Raw genomic sequence first — 25,579 nt, 5'->3', positions numbered from 1 at the left:
AGCGCATGATATTGCCGATCGAGAGTGTTCTGATTGACTCCGGAGTCGGCGATCAAGACACAAAATTCTTCAGGAGGATAGTACTACCTATTTCAGCCCATATCCACATCCTTAATCTTTCGTCCAACTCAGCAGTCAGGTCCTTTCTCACAGGCTGCACCGAGCTACTTCAGTCCATGAAGAAAGCGGAGTACACATCAAGAGCGGATCTGCAATGGCCTCCTGCTCGGATCACGTCAGTGCAGGGACGTAAACGAAGTAGCCTTGTGATTGTTGGTCCCTGAGATACCCCCTTCGGTCCATTGGCATACGTGGTAGCTGGTCAGGCGGCAGCATTCTGATCCGAAGCTCTGGTTGTGATTCTCGTCGTGAAGGACTTTTGGAATTGGTTCTCCTTGAGGATGGTACCAGGACGAAGACCGCACCGGGAGGAATGCCGAGTCCTGTGGTTGTGGCAGACACAGTTTCTTCCTTATTATCTGCCTCTGGCAGAGTACTTTTTTCAGAATTTGCCGTTTGCTCGCCATCTGGTGAGCAATGGCTGTCGGAGTTTGAGGGAGAACCACCAGGTATGTTTGTGTTGGTATCTCGCTTCTCTGATGAGCTGTCACGGTGCGTATCCTTCAATGACAATAATATTATCCATAGTCCCACGAGGCCAACCAGTGTCCTAACGACCCGGACAGAATCATAGTTTCTGGGAAATGATCCAGTCTTAAGCCTGGAAATGGCTAAGTAGACTGTAATGGGCATGATGAAAAAGTGTCGAATACTATTCCAACAGGAGGCGTCGGCTATTGGGATAGTATGGTCATTCTGTGCTAATGGATATCAGCAAGTGCCTTTACAGCCTATTCAATTGCTTTTTGTGAAAGCATTTTCTTACCTCTTTTGGATTTTGTCGTGTTTGGCGTGATGCTTCCGAAGTGATAAATACCGTGTGGATGCTAATGAGTAATATTGAAATGGAGATGATGACGGTTAACAATATCAAAAGTTCTTCGGCTTCGGTCGTAATGCTCGGATTTGTGTAAACAGAAGAACAAAATGTAGAGAAACATAATGCAGAAGAAGAAGAGTCCCCAATAAAAAACTAGCCTATATAGCCGGTCACCTCGCCTTTTCGCTTGAGGGGTATTGAGTGCGTATACAACACAATGACTGCTAAACTTTGTGAAGAAAATGCATAACAGTATGTCCCCCAGGTAATGGATACCAGATGTCACAATCAAAAATGTTGGGATGAGATCCGCGTCTTCTTTTATTCCCGTTTTAACTTCACTTGCGTATGTTCACATGAACAGAAGAGAATAGCTGACCATCAGAAATTGTCAGTGTTCAGCAATCTTCTTCAGCCAGTTGGGTTAGATCAGTCCTACGCTACCCAAGAGGTCACTGTTGCATGTTGCCAAGATCGCCCACAATGAGAGTCGCTGGGTTCAAGTATGCATTTGCTTAACCAAAAGAAGATAAAGGGTCACATGAATACGCAGTGGAGGATGAAGACTGCGAGTAAAAAGGAATTATGCTTGGGTGGGCAATGTGAAGGTGCGACCTCAGCCAGTATGTCTGCAAAGCCTGTGTTTTAAAATTTGACTCCGATGCTTTTACGACCAGGCGAGGGCAGCTGCAGTTTAGTGGGATGTCGGAGGATGGCTAGAGACGGTGACCAGTGCAGGAGGCCACACATGGGACAGGTATAGTTATATGACATCCATAGGAGCAGCTAAACCATAGAGCAGGAAGCAGAGAGGAGGTTTGACGATAACAAAATTGTCCGCCTTACCACTCAGTAGCTGCGGGGCAGGCTGTAATCTGCCTTGGCTCATCGCCTGAGGCAGGGGCAATAGATGGGTAACTCTTGTGCTTTGGTATGGGCCGAAGCGGCTGGCTCAAAACGCCACTAAAAGAGAAGATAAAAGCACATTTCCCTCAGCACACTGTTTTTAGTCCTGCTCTACTATATTTTATATCAAGTTTTTATCAACAATGCGGCATATCCATTTTAACATTTAGACTGCTGTGTTTTGGCATAATAGATAAGCAAGAGTGCTGTTGTTTGACGGCGTCTGACTTCGCACCCACTGTGGCAGTGCCAGAGATGAGATGACAAAGTAGAAAGCATCCATCTTGGCTGAATATCTTCTTGCCCAGCGTCTGCAGAAAGCTTGGCAGGCACGTGGTAGCCAAGCCCTCGGGATTTCTAGAATGCTTCGAGACCTCTCAGCTAAGAATCCGTTTACAACTGGACTTAATGCTGCAGAATGACTCGAACCAAAAATTCATCCGATCAACCAACTGCACTCCGTCTTTCTCCCCAGAACCTATCAAACCGTTGCCCAAAGAAGCCTAGAATTATCACCATACTCTCCCTGGTCTTGGGGAAATCTTCTGTATTCTGCTACTTGGGGTATAATAACATCAGGGTAACATTGCCCCATTTTCCTCTCATATCATACATGCTGTGACCCTTCATCAGAGCAAAGTTTAAGGAATGAGAAATATTACCTGACGCCTGCTGACCAGCCGTTGTAATTGTAGTTAAGTCCGCTGTCGTTACTTGTTCGAGATATCCGGGGATTGTGAACCTCCTTTGTGTTGCGGAAGAGGTAGAAGATCGGTGGGTAGAGTGCCCATAGGCACCACGGAAACCACAGGAACGAGGGCAGCACGAGGAGATGTTACTGCCGTTAGGCTGTTGGTGGAAGTAGATGTTGACTTTTTCCGTGTCCCACGGGACCATGTAGGCGGTCCCAAAAATAAACCTGCCCACTCGATGCGAGATGAAGTTTGCGTGGGAGAGTTGCGGGTTGATATGCTTGGAACAACTTGCGAGTGTCGTTTGCTGCTTGCAGTGACGCTGCCCTTCCAGGTTGGTACCTTGGTTAATGCTGAGCTTGTTGGTCTGGCAGTGGGCCACTGGTCTCGCCGAGCATTATCGTCAAAAGATAGCCAAACACCTCTCCCAGGCTTCCGAACAGCTATGAAAAACAGCAAGACAAGGACGATGAACTGGAGCACAAAAGTCGACCAATGGCTTGACGAGCCACAAGACTGAGCTGCCTTCTTTGACATGCCGGTGGAGTTTCACTCTGGCAGTGAGAATAACCGTGACGACAGAACGGATGGTCTCTGCCCATGCCGCAGCAGCAAATAGGTTGGCTGACTGTTTATCAAAAGTAAATACACTGCATGTCAGCATACAGAGAGCTTGCAATGGCGAGAAGCTTGATCAGAACGCACATTATAGAGCCGGGGCTGAGCCTTGGCTAAGTAGTGTATCCCAGTTACAAAACCGAGAACGGACATGGAGCTGAGACAGAGCAAGGAGGCTGTAGCAACCTGAAGGGAGTCGACCACTCTTTCAGCTGACCTCACGGAACTGGCATTCCTGTAATACGACTCTTCATCTTTGTAGTAAGCTCCAAACTTTGATCCACCCCCATACCCGAGGGAGGTCAAGGAAAGAACAACGAGAAGGCCACTGGCACCAAGCGACATATAATGGATCCGTTTGCGCTGACTTAGCATCTTATTGCTTTGTAGAACAAGAGCGAAGCCTTGGCAAAACTCAATCATGGTCAGGAACAGTGAGATGTCAGCGAAGTTGTGAGAAGCATTGAGCCAAAGCCCAACTTGTCGCCGTGCTCGAATGACTGTCCAACTTGGATAGTGAGTCTGGAGTGCGCTGGCCACTGTAAAAGCCGTTGATGTCCTTTTGATGCCCAGGAGGCGACGGTTAATGACCAGTGTTTCCAGTAGGCATGACTTTAGCTTGATGTTTCTTACATGATCCAAAGTGGTGCTGCTATCTTCCACAGAATGACTCCATTGCGGGTGGGGTCCTGCCTGCTCCGAGCATAGGAGAAGCTTGCTAGCCATAGAAAAAGAAGCGGTACGATAAATATTCCAGAAACAAATGGACAAGCTTTTAGCCACTTGGGGCTACTTTCCCAGCCGTTGTACGCGGGCACAGGGACTGGGACCATCGGTTCAGCGAGGTCGGCCTGGCGGTACGAAAATAAAAAGCAGATACTTGTGTATCTTGGAGAAAATCTGCTTCCCTTTCATACCCCACGACATTATAAAGAACATGGGCAGTTGCCAGCCTTTATGCAAGCAAGATATGATCGAAGCCTCCTGGATATCCTAGAGCTGAAGGCTTCAAAGAACCCACATCAACTCCCGAAGCGTACCACTCTGACAACCTGGCTCGGTGCTGACAAGTACAGGCCAAGCCCTGTCTAAGTGTTAGCGCGGTTCTCGGTAACAGGGACCAACGTCACACTTTCAAGAGCTTGCCGGCGAAACACATTCCGTGAAAGGAATATTTCGCATCGTTTGTTACGGAAAACATTCCTTAAATTCAAGCGTGTATTTTTTTCCCTTTCTTGATAGATATTTTTGTTGAAAAGGTATTGTTGTACAAGGAGGTTCTCTAACCCCCCTGTCAAACGTTTTGCGCTAACAGTTTGACAAGGGGTATAGTGTACACGCACATCACCATCACGCACTCATTGCAGATGCAGGTAGCAGCGGCAGACACGAGACAGGCTTGGCTGCAGAGCTGGCGGTGGGGGTCTGCGGTTTATCACCCACGTTACAGACTATCGAGGAGGACTTCATTGGTTCAGTCGACGACCGTTGCATGTGGCTTGCTCACTAAGACACATCGCTTCTCTGAGAAGTTAGCTCGACAGCTTGTCTGCTAGAGTATTGGGGCCATGGGGGGTTGTGTATTATTGACGACCCTGGGATTGCATGGGGTGGGGCGGGGCATGCTTGTCGTAGGCTACTGATAGATTCCTAGGGACATGCTGCATACTACATAGGCTCATGACTGGCTGTTTCGTCTTCCAGTAGATGATCATGGGTGTTTAGATGTTGAGTGTCGTGGACAGGACCCCATGCCTGTTGGGTCGTGACCGACAATGAGACCTTCACTTCGTGCGTTTTGAGAGGGAGTAAGGATCATGAGCCACTCTATGTTGAGTCCCATTTAAGCCAAGGTAATCTTCGAAGCTCTCGGCAGTAATTTCGTTGTCCGAGTGTGATTCTCCACCAGATAACCCCTTTTGTTTACTCTGGAGTCGCCGAGGAAATGGCTCGACTGGTTCCAGCTTTGTTGGCATTTTGGACACTTCTTCAAACCCAGGACCGGAAAGAGAGAATGTTGAGGATTGCCAACGGATGGTGATTGGTATGCCTCAGAACGAAAGAATATGCGCATCTTTACCTCTCCGCAAGGAAAAATCTCCCAACAACTGCTTTTCTGCTTTAGGCCAGGCGATGCGCATTGACCTCCTGACCGTGTGCGCAGCCCAGCCATTGTGTAATTGTGTTAGCGCAAAAGCCCTGGCAGGAGCCTTGGTCAACCCCGCTCTGTAACTCGCAATTTGTTACCAGTAAGCATCAAGAATAACAACAGAAATATTTTGGCTAACTGAGATAAACTACTTATCCATTTCTATGACTATCTTTGCTCTGAAAGCAGATGTATTGTGGTTGAATTTTGATGTCGTTGGGCTGACCTTGGTCTCCCAGCTGGATGGCGAGTCGACCGAGCTACAGTACACACGCTAAAGGGGGTTGTTAATTGCATCTGCATCGGCACTCACACGAAGTAACCTTGTGGCTTGATGGGATGAGGAGTCGAGGAGGAGGTTGTGGTGGGGACTAGTGTTTCCATATTAGCAGCCGTGTAACCACAGGACATAAGGGCTGTGGTAGAGCTAACAGGCCTCATACCAGTCAGGTGCTGTACGAAAGCGAGGGGTTCTAGAACGAGCTCGCTTAGACACGGGATATCAGGGAAAGAGAAGTCTGATGGGGGTGGAAGATAGTATCTCTTTCATGTCAAACAATCCACAGGTATTGAGGCAGAATCAGATTCGAAGCTTCTCCCATTGGATAATGAGCCCAGATACTTTCTTGACATATAAACGTTTTCAGCAAGTCTGCGTGCCCCATCCACGTGACCTCCTTAACCCGTCTCACCAACTTTCTCATTCTCCTCCATCATAACCACCTCAACCTCTGTCTCTCTCTCAACTTCTCAGTCTCACACTATTTTACCAAATTTGCAGGTTCATTGATTGCCACAACCGCATTGTTAATTGCCAAATCCCATTCTCCCTTACAGCCCCGTCGTCTACTCTTCAGCGTCAAAATCCTCTCCACACAAGAAACACCCTTACTAGCCGTCTTAGCACGAGACTCCAGTGTCGTGTAGAGTACTGTCCTCCTGCAGCACATAGTCCAGCTCTTCCCAGCTTTTCAGGCCGGAGCTCTGTGTCGCTTTTATGAAGTAGGCGAACTCGGCGTGGATTGAGTCCAGGTCGCTGGGGTCGCTGTTGGGGAGTTCTTCGGAGTAGCCGGTTGAGATGATGGTGCTGGTAGAGGGGTTGATGAGGATGGCGCTGATGACCAGCGCTTAAAGGGGGGAGGGGGGGAGGGCACACAGTTTTGGGCTTGGGAAAGGGCTTGGAGGAGGTAGGCTTTGCGGTTATTGGGAGTAAACGGGGAATGGGGATTAAAGGAGGACATTTTTTTCCCCGCTGTTCAGGTGGAAATTAAGCCAATTTGCTAGAGATGTCGAGGTGGTTTGTGAGTGCAGATTACGAGTTGGATGGTGAGATGGTGAGATGGAACCAACAGCGCACAAAGAAGTGAGATCCGACAGCGCCGGTACTGTGCCGCCTGCATCTTACTTTGATGAGTTGGTTGCTGCACAGGCAGCAAACATCGACATTACAAGCTACCATGAAGTCTATCTCGTCGTCAAGCAAGATTTAGAGACAGTTGAAGTAGATATGGGGGAAAATAAAAACAGGAACAACACTGCCGCGGATGCGATCGACCTCGATCCCTCCATCCTCGCAGGTGAGCTTATGTACCCAACTGACCCTTACACGGTATCATTACTCACCCACCTCTAGAACTCCCCGCTGGTAGCAAGATTCTCTCAATATCCCCTCACGGCAAAAGCTTCTGGGCACACACCGCTCGTATGGACATCCTTCAGCAAGATGGCTTCACCAAGTCACTCTTCCTCAAGCTCCTGCCTGGCGAGACAGGCCTAGCCATGGTGAAATCAGAATACGAGTCCCTAAACGCCATCCGTGACGTAATATCTCGTTTTGCCCCTCGTCCAATCGCCTATGGAACGTGTCAAAGCTCTGCGAGCGAAGTCCTCTCCAGCCTCAGTAGGCGGGAAGAAGCGGGCAAATCCAAAGGCAATGGATCCCTGAGCAACCCCGAGTTGTCCAAGAGCAACGATCATCAGCAACTACACTTCATCCTTACGGAATTTCTGCCTCTCCTCCCGGTCTCAGGCTTTTCGGGGGACCCTGCTTCCGTTATTGATAACGGTCGGCCCCCGCCAGAACCTTTCACAGCCTGCCTGCGCGAGCTTCATCAGAAAAGTGTTTCTCCGACAGGTAAGTTCGGTTTCCACATACAGACGTATGCAGGTAACCTGCCGCAGTATGTGGAGTGGACCGAGAGCTGGGAGGACTTTTTCATGAAGAGCCTGAAATTTGCGATTACGTTGGAAAGAGAGGTGAAGGGGCCTTATTGTGGTTTGGATGGCGAAGACGCAGATGTCCATCCCAAGAGGATTCAATCGAATGGCCAGGCAGGGCTCGAGAGGGAGATGGAAGAATATCTATTGCCTCGATTGTATAGCAAGGTGGTTCCGCGACTACTTCGACCGTTGGAGAGCGGAGGTCGCAAGGTCAAGCCCTCACTTGTGCACGGGGATCTGTGGTGGGGGAATGCGGGAGTTGTGGTAGGGGAAAAGAGGTGTGTGGTGTTTGACGCGTGTTGTTTTTATGCGCATCATGAGTGTGTGTCTTCCTTTTAGGACGCGCTCGCTGTCATTGTTTTGTCGAGGGCTGACGGATAGGTGTGTAGATGAGTTTGGACAGTGGATGCCGGCACAGAGCGGCTTCGACAAACGGTATCTGGATGCCTACTACGTTGGTGATGAGATATCGGAGCCAACAGAGGACTTTGAGGGTAGGCTTGATCTGTATAAGCTGTGGGTTTTGACGTCTTTGAAAGTAATTATCGACGATCTGTCACTGATTGAGTTCGACAGGAGGTTCAACGCCCATGTATCAGCACTCTTCCCTAACGACAAGCGATTACGAGTTCAGTGAGTGATATTTTGTATTACTCCCAGAGGCGTTTCTAACTAATGCTTCTAGAATGATCAGCAACATCCGAGATTTAGTCGAGAGATATGGGCAGGAGGATGTGCCAGCCTTAGACTAAATCTTCTCTTAACATAGCACCTAGCGTCAGGGGATAAGAAGGTGTTTAAGGCAAGGAGTCAAGGGACCTGTTTGGGTCTCTCAGGCTTTTGTTAAGCAGTAGAACTTGTTTATCAAGGTTAACAGGCCATGTTTGGTAGAGCAGGGAACAAGACCATAGTTGCAGTCGAGGTCCGCTTACAAAATTTCAAGTCAATGAGGGTGTACACCACTTTGTGCCTAACTCGATTAAAAGCCAGCTTTTAGAGGTCGTGGGCAGGCAGAGAATGTAACATTACGCGATACGATTCCCTGTCGCTGGGCAATGCTGTTCGATTTCAATATCGATTCCAAATCCTTCCCGTCTTTTCGGCTTACTCGGGGTTATCTGGGAAGTGACCTGAGCGCAGCAGGAGCTCAGCAAAGGTTTCTGGTCTTTGGGGCAAACCTCTGAACGGCACTTATCAGGTTCTCGTCGTCGATCCTCTGTGGACCAGGACGACATACGCAGTGTAGCGAAGCAGCAACAACATCCAGGAAAGAAAAAAGGAAGGCAGTGATCAAAAGGTCGAAATGAGCACCATGTCGAGGTGAACCGGGAGCTTGGGATCAGGGCATGCGGCTCCACGCCACAAACTGAAAACAACAACAACAACAACAACAACAACAACAACAACAACAACAACAACAACAACAACAACAACAACAACAACAACAACAACAACAACAACAACAACAACAACAACAACAACAATCGCATCACATGCATAACTTCACCCACGCCTTCGTACGTCTCCTGGTCTAGACGATTGTCGACGTCCCATGCACCTGCGCATCACCCTCGCCTACATGATGACCCTGTAGCTTCTGGTTTCCAAGCTATTTCCGAACCTGCTCTGGGCGGCATACATCACTCCAACGACACTTATGGATGATCTGATGCAGTAAGTCCAGCGGAGAGTGTTTACGGACTTCTTGGCAAGGTGTGTCCTTGGGAACTCTGACTGTTAACGGGAGAGCGCTTCGTTTAGCTGATGGGCTTTATAATGGGGACTAATTATGTCCAGACCTGATATCTAAATCCTCCTAAACGAGTACTGCCGCAATAGGGCACGCTGTATTATACGGCATCGCCTTTCCAATTGTGCGGCTCGCATGTCTCACACGGATTGGTCCGGACATGCAGGCATCTGATCGGTCCCGACGGGCGCTTGTGTGACGCAGAGCTGTAGGACATCCGTCCTGTACCGTGTCTGCATCTGTCGGCGCAACTCGATGCTGGTCTTACGGCACGTAGGTGAGGTCAGCAAGCGGGCTGAACGGGCTGAACATCTGGGTGAAGGTAATAATAACCAGGCCAAGGGTATTTGATGGGCACCAAAGGCATTCTCTCTCCTCCTCCTCCCCTCCCCCTCTCCTCTTCCTCTTCCTTCTCCTCCTCCGCATTCTTCATCCCCTCTCTTGTTTAAACTGACCAAGTGCAGCAAGCACGTGTGTCTCCCTACCCTCGTCCGGTATCCCCATCATTCGTCCGAACCGACTGCAAAACAACACAGCACAGTCCTTAAAGCCAGGTAAAGTGCGTGCAGCTGCCGTAGCAATGATGCAATGCACACCACGCGCGTCAGATCCAGACCCTCAGATCCCACTGGACGCGGCACGACGCACATGTCTCGGTGTTAAATTCACCCAACCACGTCAGGCTTCGCACGTTTTCTTCCCTCAACCTAACACCCTCTAATCATCCTGTTCAACAGTTCCTTCTTCACCTGCTCATCCACACTCGTTTCACTTACTACAAAACGTCACCATGATCAACGTCCTGCTGTTCAAGCTCTTCATCATCCTCGGTATGTCCTTCTCCCCCTCTCTCTGCCCCAACCCGAACTAACTCTTCCCAGTCCTAGCAGCCCCCGGCCAAGCGCAATACGGCCCCGGGGGCTACTGGAACGGCGCGGGCTACCCAGGCGGTCCTCAAGGAAGCGGCTTCCGCGGCGGGCCGGCCTTCGACGTCGACGAGGCGACTCGTGTGCGCGCCATCCATGGAGTTTTGGGCGCTATCGCCATGGTTGCGCTGTTCCCCGGCGGTAGCATCCTAATCCGACTTTTGCCCGGCAAGTTTGCATTGTGGTGTCATGCCATTGCGCAGATGATTGCCTTGGCCGTGTTCGCCGCGGCGGTGGGGATGGGGATTAAGTTGGTGGAGATTGTCAAGATTCCGGTTCGGGATGGAGGTAACGGGGAGGTTGTTAGGGATGGGAGTATAGTGAGTATTATATCCCCTTTCTGTCGTCTTGTTGTAAGAGAAAAGATTAACGGAACGTAGTTGGCCAACCCTAACATCAACTACCACCCGATCATCGGCCTCATCGTCTTCGCCTGCCTCGTAGTCCAACCTATCCTCGGCATCATCCACCACCTCAAGTTCAAAAAACTCCGCCGCCGCCAGGCCTGGTCGTACCTGCATCTCTTCAACGGACGCATCTTCATCAGCCTGGGCATCGCCAACGGCGGATTTGGGCTGTGGCTCGCGCGCGCTTCGGCCGCCGTCAAGCTGGCGTACATCGCAACGGCGGCGACGGTGTGGACGCTGTGGATGCTGTTCGCCCTGCGAGGGGAGATGAAGCGGGCGAAGGAGAAGAGAGGTCGGAGCAGGGAAGGGTCAGAGATGGAGATGGGATCGAGGGGGTTATTTGGGAGGAAGAGGTTTAGTGGAAACTCGGCTTTCTAAGTGCTGATACAAGGCTTATTGAAGCGAGATAAACTGACTTTTTGCTAAAAAAAAAGGATATGAGACCCGTATTATGAAGGTTGACGGCCTTTTATGCTGGCTTTGGAGACTTCTCTGGCTCTGGAAGATCGTGGTGTTTGGAACCATGGAGATAGAACTGGATTGGCATGTTTGCTGGATTTTGGATACCGACGGTATTGTATACAATTATTCTGCCCATAAACAACAAAAACGCAAATATACATAATTAAATACACTGCCTGAAACAAGTCTTGACTCCTTGTGTTTAGACAGAGCCGACAAAATCCTCTAACTCTGCGAGAGAATGTGCCCCTCCTTTTTTTACACAGGAAAATGCGTCCAAACCCACACAGTCCAGTACAGTAAATAAACTGTATGGGATAGACCCCACCAGGCAGAAACTGGTCCCCTCCTTGATCTCTGGGGAATATCTTAATCTTATCTCCCCTCCTCAGCCTCAACACCAGCCTTACGCTCAGCATGCCATTCGCTTCACTCCCCATGAGCTAGCAGCAACACCACTTTCTTTCCACTTTATGGATCTCCCACACGACCGCGGCGCACCCAATGCACACAACAGCCGCTGGCGGCGACATGGCCTCTCCAAACTCGATCCCCAGCCCGGATGACTCCCTTACCCAGGGCGGCACTACCACCAATGTCGACACCCCTGTCACTCCCAATCCCTCGGAGACCCTGCCCCAAGGGTCCTCTTACGACATATCCTCCCAACTAACCCTAATAATCACCACCTCTCCAACCCCCTCGGCCCCCTCAACCTCCCTCCTCAGCCAAATTCTCTCCTCCTTCCGCGCCTTCTGCCCTCCCCTGCTGCACTGTCCCGTCATCCTTATCCTCGACACGTACGATCATATCAGCACAACAGCCCGTCTCAAAAAGGGACATGTCACGGCCGAGGGGGCAAAGAAGTACGCCCTGTATAAGGAGAACGCTAAGGCCCTTATATTGAGGGAGTGGTCGCTAGAGGGGAAAGAGGGAGATTTATTGGAAGAGGAAGGACAGGCCGAATACGGGAGCGTGGCGTACGCGCAGCATGGGAATCCTGTTGTTAAGCTGAGGATTAGTCGGACACGGGATGGGAAGGTGACGTTTGTGGAGCCGGAGCAGAGATTGGGGTTTGGGCTGGCGGTGAGGGAGGGGTTGAGATTGGCGCGGACGGAGTATGTGTGGGTGCAGCAGCATGATTGGTCGCTGGTGGCGCAGATTCCGGTTGGGGAGGTATTGGAGGTGATGAGGCGGCAGTCGGATGCTGCTGATGAGCACGAACTGACGGGCGTGGAAAACACCGAGCCGACGACCAAAGTCCCCGTGAAATACGTCTGCTTCCCAAGCGTGCGCATGCTCCGCTACGCGCGATCCGACCATGTCATGCTCTTTCCGGCATTACGCGCCCTGACGAATCTGCACAAACAAACCTTTACGGTCAGGGACTCTACCAAGAATGTTCAGCACAAAATCCCGCTGACGCCCCTCTTCTTCTGGCATGACAAGCCGCATATCGCCGAGAAATTACACTATCTCGCCCGCGTATTTCCCAACCGCTCGGCCGTGCCGCGCGGCGCCTTCATCGAGGACACGGTCGGCCATCGCGCGCGTGACGAGATGAAGGAAGGCCAATGGAGGAAGTGGGCTTGCTGGCTGTATTACCCGGACGAGGGGAAACAGCTTTGTCTGAGGCACCTGAAGGGCAGGACGTGGAGGGGTGCGGAAGGGGAGTTGGAGAGGAAGATGGAATTGATCAGGATCAACCAAGAGAATGGCATCCCTAAGAGGGATGGAAAGAGCCAGGTTGAGTGGGAATATATTTGGTCTGAGGAAGAGACGCTGTGTGGAGATTAAGCTGATGATGATGATTAGCTTGGGATTGTCCATGTCGCGATGGGCCTCCACTCTGCAATCGGGCGGTCTGTTGGCACAAGCCAGACTACGCCGCCCTCCCAACCGTCTAGACCTTCGCCTTCCCTGTCACCATCAGTCCTGCCCTGGTTACCAGCCAGCTTGACGCCTGCTTCGCGAACGACCCTGGCAACTTGCTCCAAATTCTCCTCGGAAATGGGGACATCGCCGCTGCAACTGTCAGCTCCTCTGCTCAACATAACGACAAAACGCTTAATGTCAGAAGAAAAAGAAAAATATACTTACTACATCAAACTAACATGTGGCCCAAACGCCTCTCTCCATTCGCCTAACCACTTCTCCGTCTCTCCCCCAAACTTGACTCCCCCCTCCCCATTCCTCTCCACACTGTCCCCCTCGTCATGAACCCCCACTGCCCTAGCCAACCCCGCCAGGTTCCTAACTCCCTCAAAGCCGACCCGAATAAAACACCTCCTAAAGAACACATCCTGCGTATCAACCTTCTCAAACCTCACCCTGGGGTAAACCTCCTTCGCTAGTTCGGTAGCCTTGATGGCAAACGCCCGCTCCAGCCAGCCCTGCGGGTCGCTCCCGTAGAGGGACGGCGGGATGTTAGAGGTGAGCGTTACGTGCGCGGCGAAGTAATGGGGGACCACATCTGGGGAGGAGGAGGATTCCTGGGGTAAGTATGTGGGTAGAAGGGAGGTAATGAGGCTGTTAAGGCGGGTATGGAGAGGGTGCGTTGGTGGGGGGAGGAGCCAGAGAGAGGAGCCGGGCATTTTGCTCCTGTTATATCTGGCCGTCTTGATCGATATCAAAAGTTTGGAGACGGTCGGGTTGTTTGGTATTTAACTGGCTGGATGAAGGAGTCTCTAGCGTTGAAGCGTTCCTCTGTCTGGGCTAAGATGAGGTGGTGGTTGCCAGTGAAATAAATGCGGGGAAAGTCGATGTGTGACTAGGACGGACTGGCACGTGGATTTTCAGGGTCAGAGGTTTTTCTTACTGGCTCACTGGAGCCCCACGTGCGGGATTTCAAGAGCACTGATTGGGGAATTGGGGAGCATTGTAGAAGGCTGCGGGTGGTGTCATTTGGGGAGCTTCGAGAAGAGCGTAAGTCACTTCCCGACCAGAGGCCTGGTACCACGGCAGAGTTCAAGTTCTTTCATACTCTAGCTCTGACCCTAACCTGAGAAAGAGAGGACAAGATAAATCTCGCAGACAGGAAAAGAAGGTGGACATCATGGACATATCAGGGGGCCCGGGCAGACGACTGAAAAGGTGGAAGGTGTGTCGAAAGCACTGAATATCAGAGTTTGTTTTTTTTGGGGGGGGGGGAAAGGGAAGTAGGGAAATTCCAATCGAGAATGAACGACAACGGAAAGAATGAGGGCTAGCAGGTAGGTGTGAGTCTGTCCAGAGCAAACGACTGAAGACCTCTCGTGGGAACCCTCGTGGAATATCTGTCCCAGTCGTATCTCTGGTTCCCAACAGCCCTCTCGCCATCCCATCAGCATCAGCTAGACGTATCTTATTCAAGTCTATCACCATGCGAGCAAAAAGCAAGCGCGTTTCCCGTCGCAAACGGAGACAGCAGCCCTCGCCTCCCCGCGAGTTCGACTCAACCAACGACTCCGACCTGGGCCGCGCACTCTGGGCCTTCGACGAGAGCAGTGAGGCCCCCTCGAGAGACAATTCTGTCCCTCCGCTCCTCAAACTCCATATCCAACACGATGTCTCCCCTCACCAAATCAACCCCGATTATTTCCCTCCCTGGCGACGCTGGGTAATCCCAGCCTCAGCCGAGCCGTCCCCTCCTGCACCCATTCCCTCCTTCAGCGACCCTCGCTACGAGACATTCCTCGCTGTGCGCTGTAACACCTACCTGCGCGAGGCCCCAAACGGCATAGCGCTCAACTGCCGCATGCTGCTCGAAAAACTCCTCTCCAGCCAACACAACAACAGTATCAGCCCCCAAGAAGGCGAGGCCGCCCTCCACCGCTTCTTCAATGACCGCTTCTGCATCACCGTCCAGCAGGTCGCCAACAAAAACAAGGAAAAACTCTTCCTCGACATCGGATGCCTGCTCGTGCCTCCCGTTGAGAGGACCTATATCCCCGTTGATACTCCCTCCTACAGGACCGTTGCCCGGTTGACGGAGAGTGTGATGGATTCTTGGAGTAGCATGATCCCGCTCGTGCCTGGGACGGTTCCCCCAAGGCCAGATTACGCGGTTGGTTTCCGCCGCGAGGCGTTCACCCGCTTCCAACTGGCCAATTTGTCGCGGTTCTTGGGCAGCTTCCCCGCAGGTGACCAGTCCATCTTCCTCGCGACATACTACATGTGCTTCCCGTTTCTCGTGTGCCACGTCGCCGGGCCGGACGAGACGCTCGACACGGCCGACAGGCGCGGCGCTGCTGCTGCGGCTGTCTCCATGCGCGCTGTGACAGAGTTGTACTCCCTGCTGGGCATGACGAGGTTGATCGATCGCCGGATCTTGGCGTGGTCTGTCAGCTTTGATTACTCCACTGTCCGGGTGTATGCGCACTACCCCGTTATGAGGGAGGGGTTTGACCCGAGGTATCATCGCAAGCTGGTGCTTAGCATGGTGTATACTGCGGCTGGGGGTGATGGGGATGAGGATGAAGAGAGGGGTGAGGAGAGGTTTCGGCGGACGTATTGGTTCATTAAGGCGGTTTATGAGGAGTGGAGTCAGAAGCAGTATGAAAGGATTGCGTGGGCTTTGGATCGCATTGGCGTGGCGACTGTGCCAGAAGAGGGCGGGAGTGATGTGCTGTGAGGGCTGATGAGAGGTTGGGGCAGGGTTGGGGTGTAGGAGATGTGAGTGAGCATTGAAAGAATATTGGTATTGTTCAGTTTGATAGAGCCAGCGAAGCCGGACCGTCATTGGCCAGACAATAATGGAGACATGATTCTTAAATGCACTTTGTCAAGGACTACCAGTTTTGGAGTCTTACGGTGGGTGGGTTATTCTCGAGTCCGCTTCCGGAGGAAGGCCTCGTCCAGGATGCGGGAGAGTTTGTCATCCTAACCCTGGCCCTTACTCAACCCCAACCCTTATCCCAATCACACAGATCTTGGTCCCTTGGCGGTCAAGGCGATCTTCCCGAGCGCCCACAAACTTCGAATGAGGTGGTAACTGACATTTCTTAGCTCAAATGCACGATCTCGGACAACCTAATTCTCAAACACAAGGTAACTCCTAGTCCATCAAAGCAATGGTATGACGTCATTCTCTCGGTCCACATAACTTCCATTTCACATAACCCTCATTTCTTTTCCGGTGTCTACCTAGAAGCACCCTGATCAAGTTAGGGAGACCATCACATCGAGTCACATCGAGTCACATCGAGAGACAAGGAGAAAAAGAGAACCCGTTTGAATCTTAAGCGGCGGCGGGAGATGGTTGATCGTGGGGAGACCCACCTGCCGTTTTGGGAGAAAGGCGTTATCTAATTGGTTGGACTCCTGTCACATCTTTCGGCAGACGAGCCGGTGCCGATGACATGGAGCTGATCAGACGAAAGAATGCAGGGTAAACGACGCTGTCATGTATGCTGGAAACGATAGCTTAGTGTCTTTTTTCTGATGTTTTCTTTTTACGACCTGTTTCGTGACAAATCTTTTTTTTGGGTACAGAGCCCGTACTTTGGATATGACGTGAACAGAGGAAAAGACAGGCAGTATGATGCTAAAGATACGGATGCGTCTTCTAGCAAGACGGTGATGGACGTTCCTTTGGTCGGGAGTCTGGATAAAGTTGCCCATCGCTTGTGTCAAGACACCCTAAACGGACAATTTTGGTGACGGTCTGTGCCTGCGAACGCCACCAAGCTCTGCTCTGCTGCGCCCAGATATCGGCATGATGAGCGAAGACAGCGCTTGGAGACTGATCTAGTGCATTGAAGCTCCTCAAACTCTACGTTCATCCCCTCACATCTGACAACGCAGAACAAAATTCTCACCATTTCACCTTTCCTAACTGGATCACATCAATGCATCTAAAATGCCCAGTCAACTTCTTAATGAAACGATCCTCCGCCACGGCGTCCCCTTCGCCGCCCTCTCCCTGCTCCTCGGCCCCCTCCTCAGCCAAGACCAACCCGAAGCCGCGGCGAAGCCCTTGACCGAAACCCAGCAGCCCCCCTCTGATGTTTCCGCTGTCGGCTCTAGGCTTCGGCATGTCCACGTCCACCTCCGCCTCAGCGACCCCCTCTTCCTGGCCTCGGAGTGGAGGGGCCACGCGGGAAACCACGGTCTGCAGGTGGTGGATGAGGGAATGGAGGAACGCTGGGACTTTCATCCCCCACCTCGCGAGGGGCGTCCAAGTCCCCATTCCCGGGCACAGCCGCAGGCGGGATCAGAGAGGGACACGGAGACGCAAACGCAGACGGAGACGGAGACGCAAACGGAGACGGATGTGTCTGAACTAGTGACACTGACTTCGTCTCCGAGGCCGAGTCCGACACCGACACCATCCCCGCCGCGGGTGTCAACCTCGCCATGGGCGCGAAGGCCACAACGGGTGTCCCGACTCCGCGCACAACCTGCCCCCCTTCCCATCCCAATTACCGGACCCCACCGCCCGCTTACCCACCGCCTACAGTCACAGCGCACCCGCCCCTCGTCTCCGCTCCTCCCCCGGCACGATCTCTCAGCTCTGATTTCCGCGGTCGAGGCTCGGGCTGAGGCATACGTGCGGTCGCGGTTCTCGGATTTGGATTGGGACGCGGACGAAAACCAGGACGAGAACGGGGGGAACGAGAATCGGAACTGGCTACCGGAGGAGTGGAGGGAATTGGTGGGATGGCGGGACTGGGATTTGCCGGAAGGTTGTTAGTGGAGGGTTTCACGAGGACGAGGAGGAGTAAATGGGTTTGGGTGTGTGCTGCGTAGAAATGGAAATGCCTATCCCACACACGAAGACGGGTTTACGGAGAAGGCCGCATGACGCTTTAGAGGGGAGCCAATGAGTTTGGTTCATAGGAGAGGCAGGTTGCTCAGGAAGTTCTTTCTTGGATATTGAGACGTTAACGGATTTTGAAGGTTTCTCCAAAGAGAGATAATTGCGAATCAGCGTATATATATATATATATCGATACCCACCCAGATCCTGGTTCTTCATTATGCCCCTGTGGCTTCACAGATACACATATCTCATCAATCGCCTTTCCTACCGTGATCACTGCCATCTCCATCATCATATCCTCCCGACCGCACCCCTCCTACAAATCCCCATTCCTAAGGCAGCCAACAACACCTCCACCTCGCTCTCCCACTCCCCCTTCCCCCTCTCCAACTCCTCCTCATTAACATCCAGTAACCATTCAACTCATCTTTCCAATCACATCATGGCCCAATGCTTTTCAATCATCTCCCTCGTATACCCCACCTGCGTCAGAACACACTCTTCCCTAACCTACTGTCCTACCCGTTTCTTTCGTTCGGCACAACTCTGATATTTCTCATTTTCATTCTTCCATTTCATATTCCCACATTTAGGGCACAACTCCCTGCCGCTTACACCTCTGACTTGCTTTTCGATCCCGCTCAGGATCATAGAATAGCTTGACACAGCACTCGCCCAGAGGTCTGTCCACCTTCTCCCCTCCATCTGATCCCCCCTCCCCATCCTCGTCCCCAGGAAACTCTCTGCTCATAGGGACCATAGAACAACCCCCCCCCCAAAAACAAGCCCTGGCACCTCCCACCTCTTGTACTTCGTCACATCTCCTCCACATGCATTCACTTCAAGTATTTGACCCGTTCCCGTCATTCGACGGTGAATTTCTACACCGTATAAACATCATCACAGCAATACTGTGATGGGAAGGGGAGGAGGCTAGGTAGAAGTATCAAGAGATAAGTTGTAGATTGAATAGGGAGCAGTGGGTAAGGTGGGAGAAGATGAGGTAGGTAGGTGATTTCTTCTGGAGGGAGGAGTTCAAATTTCGAGGTTCGCGAGGGCTCTCCTCACGGAGAAGGGGGGAGTAATTGGCGCAGGGGGTGAGAAGGGCATGGTTGTTTGACAGCGAAGTATAGGTATGTTGCTGAAGGCTGGCAATGGGGGATTTGTCGCTAAAGATGATGATGATGCTGGGCTGGATGATTGATAAGAGAATCTTCTGTTAGTTGGTGGCTTTTCCCCAGGATTGGAGATTGAACCTGTCAGAGGTATTGCAAACTTATCTGGGTCAACGAGAAGACGAGACGTTAAATATCCGACACAAAACCTCATCATCAGCCGATCAACCCTGCTTATTTTTTTTTTTTTTAGCTCAGGTTGGACGGGAGACGCTGGTCGAGACATGCGCCTTCTGTCTAACCACTAGTGCCCTTTTAACTTTCGCTGCAAAGTTATCTTATGTAACTGGGGCCTTGAGTGTCTGGGACGACAGGGGAACACTTGTGTTCGTAGCTGGAATCAAATCAGCTCGTTACGGAGGGGTTGGATTTCAAATCTACTTTTGTAGGAGGGAAAAAAAAACGGAAATTATTGTTGTTGTCGACCATTTAAAGTTTACTCGACTTCTTCGACGCTGGGAAGAAGGCAATCCACCGAAAATAGCCAAGCCTTCGACACGGCTCTTCGTCAGTTTGTTAGATCAGAGGAATCAATAACATATATCCTCTAATGATTAACCAAAAAGTTCTGGAGCTTCTTAACCAAGCTCTTCATAGAAACAAACATAGGGCTATGACAACATTACGAAATATATATATATATATATATATATATATATATATAGGTATATACCAAAATAACTTGAGGTCCCATCAAAAACCCTTTGACCTCCCGATATATCCTCTGAGGCCGTTACTAACCCTTTTCCCCTCTTCCCCCTCTTCCCCCTCCCCCCTCCCTTTTCCTCCTTCCTCCTCTTCCTTCTCCTCCTCCTCCTCCCCCTCCTCCCCGGGCCCCTTAGAACATCTCTCTAACATGCATATAAACCCCCTGTCCAGGTTCGTTTCCCTCATCCATCCCTATCCCCAACCCATCCGCCTGTGGCGGCGGTGCATACACCATCTCAACATCCGGCGTACTCACTCCAGTCACTGGAGGAGCAGACGAATAACCCGCCGCGTCACCAGGAGCCGACGAGACCATATTTATCCCCAATCCGCCCACATGGCTTCCCATACCGAAACCAATATACCCTTCAAAAATGCGCGACATCTCTGTGTGTAGTTGCACTCCATCGCTGGGACTGTCGCCGGACGAGGCAAGTATCTGGCTTTGGGAAGGCAGGATCGGGGCTTGTGTGACGTGCACGGGAGTAGGGCTGCTGTGGTGGTGGCCGGGAGGGAGAGTGCCGCCAAAGGCGCTGCCAGCGTGGCTTGCGGAGTCGGGGCTTTGGCTTGAGGTTGTGCTCTGCACGCCCTTTGCGCTGCCGATTGGGAACACGCCCGAGGATGAGCGATGCTCCCTGCCTGCGTCGAGGCCCAAGCTTGGGGCGTAGGCCTTTAAACTCTTGATTGTCCTCCAGAGGCGTTTTGATACCCAACTCCGCGCTGACATTTCCTTGACCAAATCCAGCGCCATATAAAACTCATCTCTGCACATCCCGCTAAACTGCAGCGGCGCATGCGTCGACGCGAGGAACAGCACCGCAATGGACGACGTCAAAAACTGGTGGTAAAACACCTGCATGCGGCGGTAGAGATCCGTCTTCTGGTTCAACCTGGTCAAGATGCAGATAGTCTTCTTTGCTAGCTCCACAACCTTTTGAGCCTGCTCTAGGTTCTGCGCGATTGACGTCGCCGAGTGCAATACCGGAGTATAGAGCCAGATGCGGGCCTGGTTGAGGCGCAGTCGCGTCCAGATGCGCTGGCGGTGGGACGCTTGTAGGGGGATCTCGTCGTCATCGAGCTGCGGGTCGATGCGAATCTCTTCAGGCACGCTGTCGTACCAGGCCATGATCTCGCGGTCGAGGAGCTCAAAATCCTGGGGTTTAAGCTCGCGCGTGACGGCCGGCTCGAAGTAGTCGACGAATTTCCAGATCTTGGCGCTGAGTTTAGAGTAGTCGATCATGGCGACCAGGAAGGGGTGTTGATTCTGGGGAGTCAGCGGGTTTCCTAAAGCCCAGGATGGGGGGGGGGGCAGTGCTTACGGGATAAGGGAGCTTGGGATCGATCTTGTCATCGTGAAAGACAAACGGCAACCCAGTCGCGAAACTCCATCGCCTGTCTAAAATGTACGTCGTCCAGAATGTGTGCAGAGCATGCTTTCGGGCCTGCTTGTCTGCTATCCTCTTCAATCCCTCGAGGCGATGCAGCCCCAGCTCCAGACACATCCTTGCTATATGCCCAATAACACGCCAGGCAAGCACTTCATCGTTCGACAGATACCGATAACTAGCGACGAGCGCCAGAATGGGCAGGGTGTTGACATCGGCATGTTCGCTCATCAGCATCCTGTCCACGATGGGCTGGATGCTGGCAAAGAGCCTGTCCGCCTTAGGACTATTCCCGTGCTCTTCAATCAACAGCCCGCTGCACAGAGCCAGCTTGAGCAGCAGCGTCTGCGGATCCTTGAACAACTTCTGTTGCTCAACCGGGTCCCCCCCACCGGCGGGATCTCGTCGTCGCGCACTCATCCACAGACACACCTGCTTCGCATGCTCGAATATCGCATCCGGCGATACGACCGGCCACATGAAGCTGACCTCGTCCCGGAACACATACAGCAGACGCATCATCTCGGGCTCGTCAAACTCCCAGAGGGGATCACGCTCCCCGCCGTCAGCCTGAGAGTAACCCGGCGATGGGGCTGCCCCGGTTAGGGGCTGCAACCCGGGCGACCCGTGAGGAGTCGACGCTGACTGCGGCCCGCTGCTGTCATCACGGTCGGCGACGCCCATATTCTGCAGCGTGTTCTTCGCCACGTCTACGGTGTAGGCGATGCTGGTCGGCCCGTGGAAGGTCGACGGTGCACGGTAGGGCAGCGGCTGCGCCTGAGACGGCTGTCGACTGGAGCTGCTTGGAGTCGGAGCGAGAGTACTAGCCCCTCCAGGGCCGCTGCCAGCAGGAGACGCTACAACGCCGCGGTCCTGACCAGATCGAAGCATCGTCTCCTGTTTTAAGGCGTTCATCTCGTTGAACAAGGTGTTCACATGCTCCTGCAGCTGGCGGACCTGCTCGGTCAGGCGCTTGAACTCTTCCGACTCGCGGAAGGTCGAGCAGCAGTTGGGAGCGTAAAGGCATTGCAGGTTGAGGTGGCCGCATCGTTGACAGGGAGTCTGGCCGTTGCACTTGATTTTACGGCGCTTGCATTCGTTGCTGGGGCTGTTAGCTTTTGATGCATGTTGCACAAAGGGAGAGAGAGGTAGGATGTGGGTGGTGGGTGGTGATGCAGAGCTTACCAGGCTATTGAGATGTACTGTTACGACGTTAGCCACATGCGCGTCGTTAACAACAATTTATGTAACATTTTTGCTAATTTTCCTTTTCAGAGAAGACCCATAATCTCAACCTTAACTTACCCTATTTCGCTTGCTGCGTTGCTGCTTGACGACAGGCTCACCATCGCCGTCCTCAGCCCGGCGCTTTGCAGTAGTGGCGGCAGCACTCACACTCCCCGAGACACTCGCAGCGCTGGTCACGCTATTTGCACGCGCTTCCAGCGGCGACGGGGGCTGCTGCGGCGGCGTTCCGGCGGCAGTTGGCAATGCTGGCAATGTCGGCAGCGATGGTAGTATTGTTGGGGCGTTGGGCGCGGAATTGTCTCCGGGAGCTGCGGAACTGGACGAAAGCGAGCCTCTCGCTGAGCGCGCTCCCGGTCCCGCCGATACGGCTACACCAGCTGTTGGAGCCGTGCTCCGCCCGCTGTAACTGCTCCCTCGCCGCAGACCCGACGACCCGGGAATGCTGCCGCCAGCGGCGAGTGGGCCATCAGCTCCAGGTCCAATTTCAGTTCCGCTCACGCTGGCACTGGGAGCAGCTGAATAGGCGACATTGACACCAAAGCCGCTGGCCAGCGGCGACATAATCTCCGCTGCTCCCGGCCTCACGCTCTGCGGGCCCGCCTCTGCTGCAGCTCCCAGGAAAGACCGCAGATCGCTCACCTGCGTCTCGAGCTGGTCCATTGCCCCTCCGATTCCGGGCTATCTCGTCCGTTCGTCCTAGATCGATGCGAAACTCCAGCTACGGCCGCTGCTTGTAAAAGAGCGGATCTCAGCTGCTTGCCCTTTCAGCTTTCGGGCTCCCCGGCTCGACCCTTGCCGCGGTGCGTGCACGTGACTTGCCTAGGGTTGCTTGCCGAGACGTGAGGGCTTAGTGGGGGCGATTTTGGCCAAGCGTTTTGTGCGCTGGCTTTAGTCGACCAAGCACTCGGCGCTTGTTTCGTGGTTGGTGTCATCGACATCGAATCTTTCATCAGCAGCAAGGAAAAAAAAAAAAAAGGGAAGGCATCAAGCTCTGCTGGACTCAGCATATGTGAATAACAGGCAGGAAAATCTTTGAACCAAACGGGAGCTAAAGGAGTGGAAGGCCCTGAGCTGTTGGATCTCGTGGACTAAACCATAAGCTTTCCTTTTTCCAGTCAAGAAAAGGCATTAAATGGTCGCCTTACCAGTTTCATCGCTCCTCCTTACTCAGTCGCAGTTCGCTAGGTGAGATTTCTAGAGAGAGATGAAGAGCTTACACCTCTCCATAAAAGCTGTTTCAACGCATCATAGAAGGGTCCACCTGGAATCAAGCCTTTCATGTAATTACTAAAGCAGCTCAAATGTAGGCTACAGAGGTTTAATTTTTTTCTCTTTCTTTTTTTTTAAAAAAAAAACAAGAAGTCGCAACACGTACAGTAACCATAGCAAAAGTTCCTAGATTAAACACTCAGTCTATCACAGCTCCAACGCCGGCAAAACAGTCCCCGTACACTCCCCAAACCCAATCCTCTGCCCATCTTTTGTAACCGCATACCCCTTGAAAGTCACCGTATCCCCATCCTGCAAAAACGTCCTCTTTTCTCCATCCTGCAGGACCAACTCTTTCTTCCCATTCTCCGTAATCTCCAACAGACTGCCCGCTTCAGTCGGCCCTCCTGGCCCGCTAATCGTCCCCGATCCAAGCAAATCCCCCGTGCGAAGGGGACACCCGCCCACAGTATGATGCGCCATCATCTGCGGGAAGGACCAGATAAGATGTCGGGCGTTGGTGCGCGTTATCGTTGTCGTTGTACCATTAGGTGCTGCTCATCTGTCAGCATCCCCTCCAAAAAAACGCCAGGGGAAAAATAAAAAAAAGAAAAAGAAAAACAGTAGACTTACCTCCCAACTCAACCTCCAAGTCCAAATCCAACCCCCACATACTCCTCCCTCCACCCCTCAAATACCCCTGCACCTCCCCCCATCCCTCCTCCCTCTCTGGCCCCGGAACCCTCACGTCCTCCAACGCATCAGCCAGCACCACCCAGCCCCCCACCGTAGTTGCAAAATTCTTCCCGTTGAATGGCCCCAGCGGGACATACTCCCAGCTCTGAACATCCCTGGCGCTCCAGTCATTCAACAGCACATAGCCAAACACCCCGTCCTCATCTGCCTGGTCGACGGACATCCTCAATCCCATTTCATTCCCCTTGGCAACAAAACATCCCAGCTCAAGCTCAAAGTCCAACTTCCTACTAGCCGCCGTAATCGGCGGTTGCCCCAGGCCGGGTAGGATCTGCCCGACCGGCCTGCGTACTGGCGTCCCCGATACAATGATGCTCGACGACCTGCCATGATACCCCACGGGTAGGTGCACATAATTCGGCTGTAGTGCGTTTGCCGCACCGCGGAATAACGTCCCGACCGCGCGCGCGTGGTGTATGCCTGCGTAGAAGTCGGTGTAATCGCCGATTTGCATGGGCAGGTGCATTTTGACGTCTGTCTGTGGGACCAGCGCCTTAGCCTTGGCGGATTCGTTGTCCCTTAGCAACGACCCATGATTTGTATCGGCAGACAGGAGCTCTTGTAGGGCGGCGCGGACGATGCGGTGGATGGGCCGGCCGAGGGAAGCGAAGGCGTTCAGTGTGGGCTGGGAGAATGTGGACGTGAGGATCGGGAGGGGGATGGGGAGTTGATGGGCTGTGAAGAGCGGGGTGAGGTCGACGAGGGATGAGAGGGCTTTCAGGTCGAGGATGTATGCCCCGATAGCCACGGCGACGCGGGGTGTGTCATCGGCTAAGGTGCTGACGATGCCGAAGGGTAGGTTGGCGAGAGAGAAGTCGCTTGTGGGAGGGATGCAGAGCCAGGAGGTGGGCATTTTGGCTAGTGATTCTGCTTGTGATTGGGTTGGTGCAGCTTAGATACATCAATGGCTTGGGAAATAAATCAGGGGTGAAGTGGTCGTCGGGCGGCTCTTAAGTTGTTGTGCAGCGGCGCACGGCATATCCGATGCAAGCCGCGGCCCCCGCTCATCCCGGTGCTTTTGTCCCGCGCTAGAGGGGCCGCTCCGCATGCCGAGATCCACACCGGTCCGCGGGGTTGCCGGGTTTATGGTGTTGAGTGGGTTTGATGGGTGGATAGAACATCGGAAGATGCTTTGCGTTTTACGAAAGGTCATTCTTGGACTGCCGCTTCACCAGCCAAGCCAGTTTTGTTGATGAAGTGTAGCTGTTTCAGGGATATGGTCATCGGGACCTGATATCCCGAAAAGCCCAGCAATTCACGATGTCATGTCAACATTTGCAAAGCTT

The 25,579-nt window shown here is 52.6% G+C and overlaps 8 protein-coding genes across 8 annotated transcripts; 5 read left to right on the top strand and 3 right to left on the bottom strand.

Moving 5' to 3' along the window:
* Positions 1–6,644: 6,644 nt before the first annotated feature.
* Positions 6,645–8,277, top strand: CTHT_0044850 (uncharacterized protein; the record flags this gene model as incomplete). Its single annotated transcript, XM_006694811.1, has 4 exons — positions 6,645–6,882; positions 6,939–7,803; positions 7,865–8,158; positions 8,211–8,277. The coding sequence occupies 4 exons, from the start codon at positions 6,645–6,647 to the stop codon at positions 8,275–8,277; spliced, it is 1,464 nt and encodes a 487-aa protein (XP_006694874.1).
* Positions 8,278–10,065: 1,788 nt separating this feature from the next.
* Positions 10,066–10,986, top strand: CTHT_0044840 (uncharacterized protein; the record flags this gene model as incomplete). The annotated part of the gene is made up of 3 exons (XM_006694810.1): positions 10,066–10,105; positions 10,157–10,521; positions 10,582–10,986. 3 exons carry the CDS (start codon positions 10,066–10,068, stop codon positions 10,984–10,986), a joined length of 810 nt encoding a protein of 269 aa, XP_006694873.1.
* A 615-nt stretch (positions 10,987–11,601) lies between these two features.
* Positions 11,602–12,867, top strand: CTHT_0044830 (feruloyl esterase-like protein; the record flags this gene model as incomplete). The annotated part of the gene is made up of 1 exon (XM_006694809.1): positions 11,602–12,867. One exon carries the CDS (start codon positions 11,602–11,604, stop codon positions 12,865–12,867), a length of 1,266 nt encoding a protein of 421 aa, XP_006694872.1.
* Positions 12,868–12,881: 14 nt separating this feature from the next.
* CTHT_0044820 (uncharacterized protein) lies at positions 12,882–13,664 on the bottom strand (the record flags this gene model as incomplete). Its single annotated transcript, XM_006694808.1, has 2 exons — positions 12,882–13,095; positions 13,171–13,664. The coding sequence occupies 2 exons, from the start codon at positions 13,662–13,664 to the stop codon at positions 12,882–12,884; spliced, it is 708 nt and encodes a 235-aa protein (XP_006694871.1).
* A 767-nt stretch (positions 13,665–14,431) lies between these two features.
* Positions 14,432–15,682, top strand: CTHT_0044810 (uncharacterized protein; the record flags this gene model as incomplete). The annotated part of the gene is made up of 1 exon (XM_006694807.1): positions 14,432–15,682. The coding sequence occupies one exon, from the start codon at positions 14,432–14,434 to the stop codon at positions 15,680–15,682; it is 1,251 nt and encodes a 416-aa protein (XP_006694870.1).
* Positions 15,683–16,909: 1,227 nt separating this feature from the next.
* On the top strand, positions 16,910–17,743 carry CTHT_0044800 (uncharacterized protein; the record flags this gene model as incomplete). Its single annotated transcript, XM_006694806.1, has 1 exon — positions 16,910–17,743. One exon carries the CDS (start codon positions 16,910–16,912, stop codon positions 17,741–17,743), a length of 834 nt encoding a protein of 277 aa, XP_006694869.1.
* Positions 17,744–19,825: 2,082 nt separating this feature from the next.
* On the bottom strand, positions 19,826–22,988 carry CTHT_0044790 (uncharacterized protein; the record flags this gene model as incomplete). Its single annotated transcript, XM_006694805.1, has 4 exons — positions 19,826–20,959; positions 21,015–22,182; positions 22,266–22,282; positions 22,386–22,988. The coding sequence occupies 4 exons, from the start codon at positions 22,986–22,988 to the stop codon at positions 19,826–19,828; spliced, it is 2,922 nt and encodes a 973-aa protein (XP_006694868.1).
* A 756-nt stretch (positions 22,989–23,744) lies between these two features.
* On the bottom strand, positions 23,745–25,146 carry CTHT_0044780 (fumarylacetoacetase-like protein; the record flags this gene model as incomplete). Its single annotated transcript, XM_006694804.1, has 2 exons — positions 23,745–24,091; positions 24,171–25,146. The coding sequence occupies 2 exons, from the start codon at positions 25,144–25,146 to the stop codon at positions 23,745–23,747; spliced, it is 1,323 nt and encodes a 440-aa protein (XP_006694867.1).
* Between the last annotated feature and the right edge of the window lie 433 nt (positions 25,147–25,579).

This window comes from Thermochaetoides thermophila, assembly GCF_000221225.1.
Source record: "Thermochaetoides thermophila DSM 1495 unplaced genomic scaffold scf7180000011818, whole genome shotgun sequence".
Classification (NCBI taxonomy): domain Eukaryota; kingdom Fungi; phylum Ascomycota; class Sordariomycetes; order Sordariales; family Chaetomiaceae; genus Thermochaetoides; species Thermochaetoides thermophila.
The sequence above is the reverse complement of the archived record's forward strand: the minus strand, read 5'-3'. Positions and strand labels throughout refer to the sequence as shown.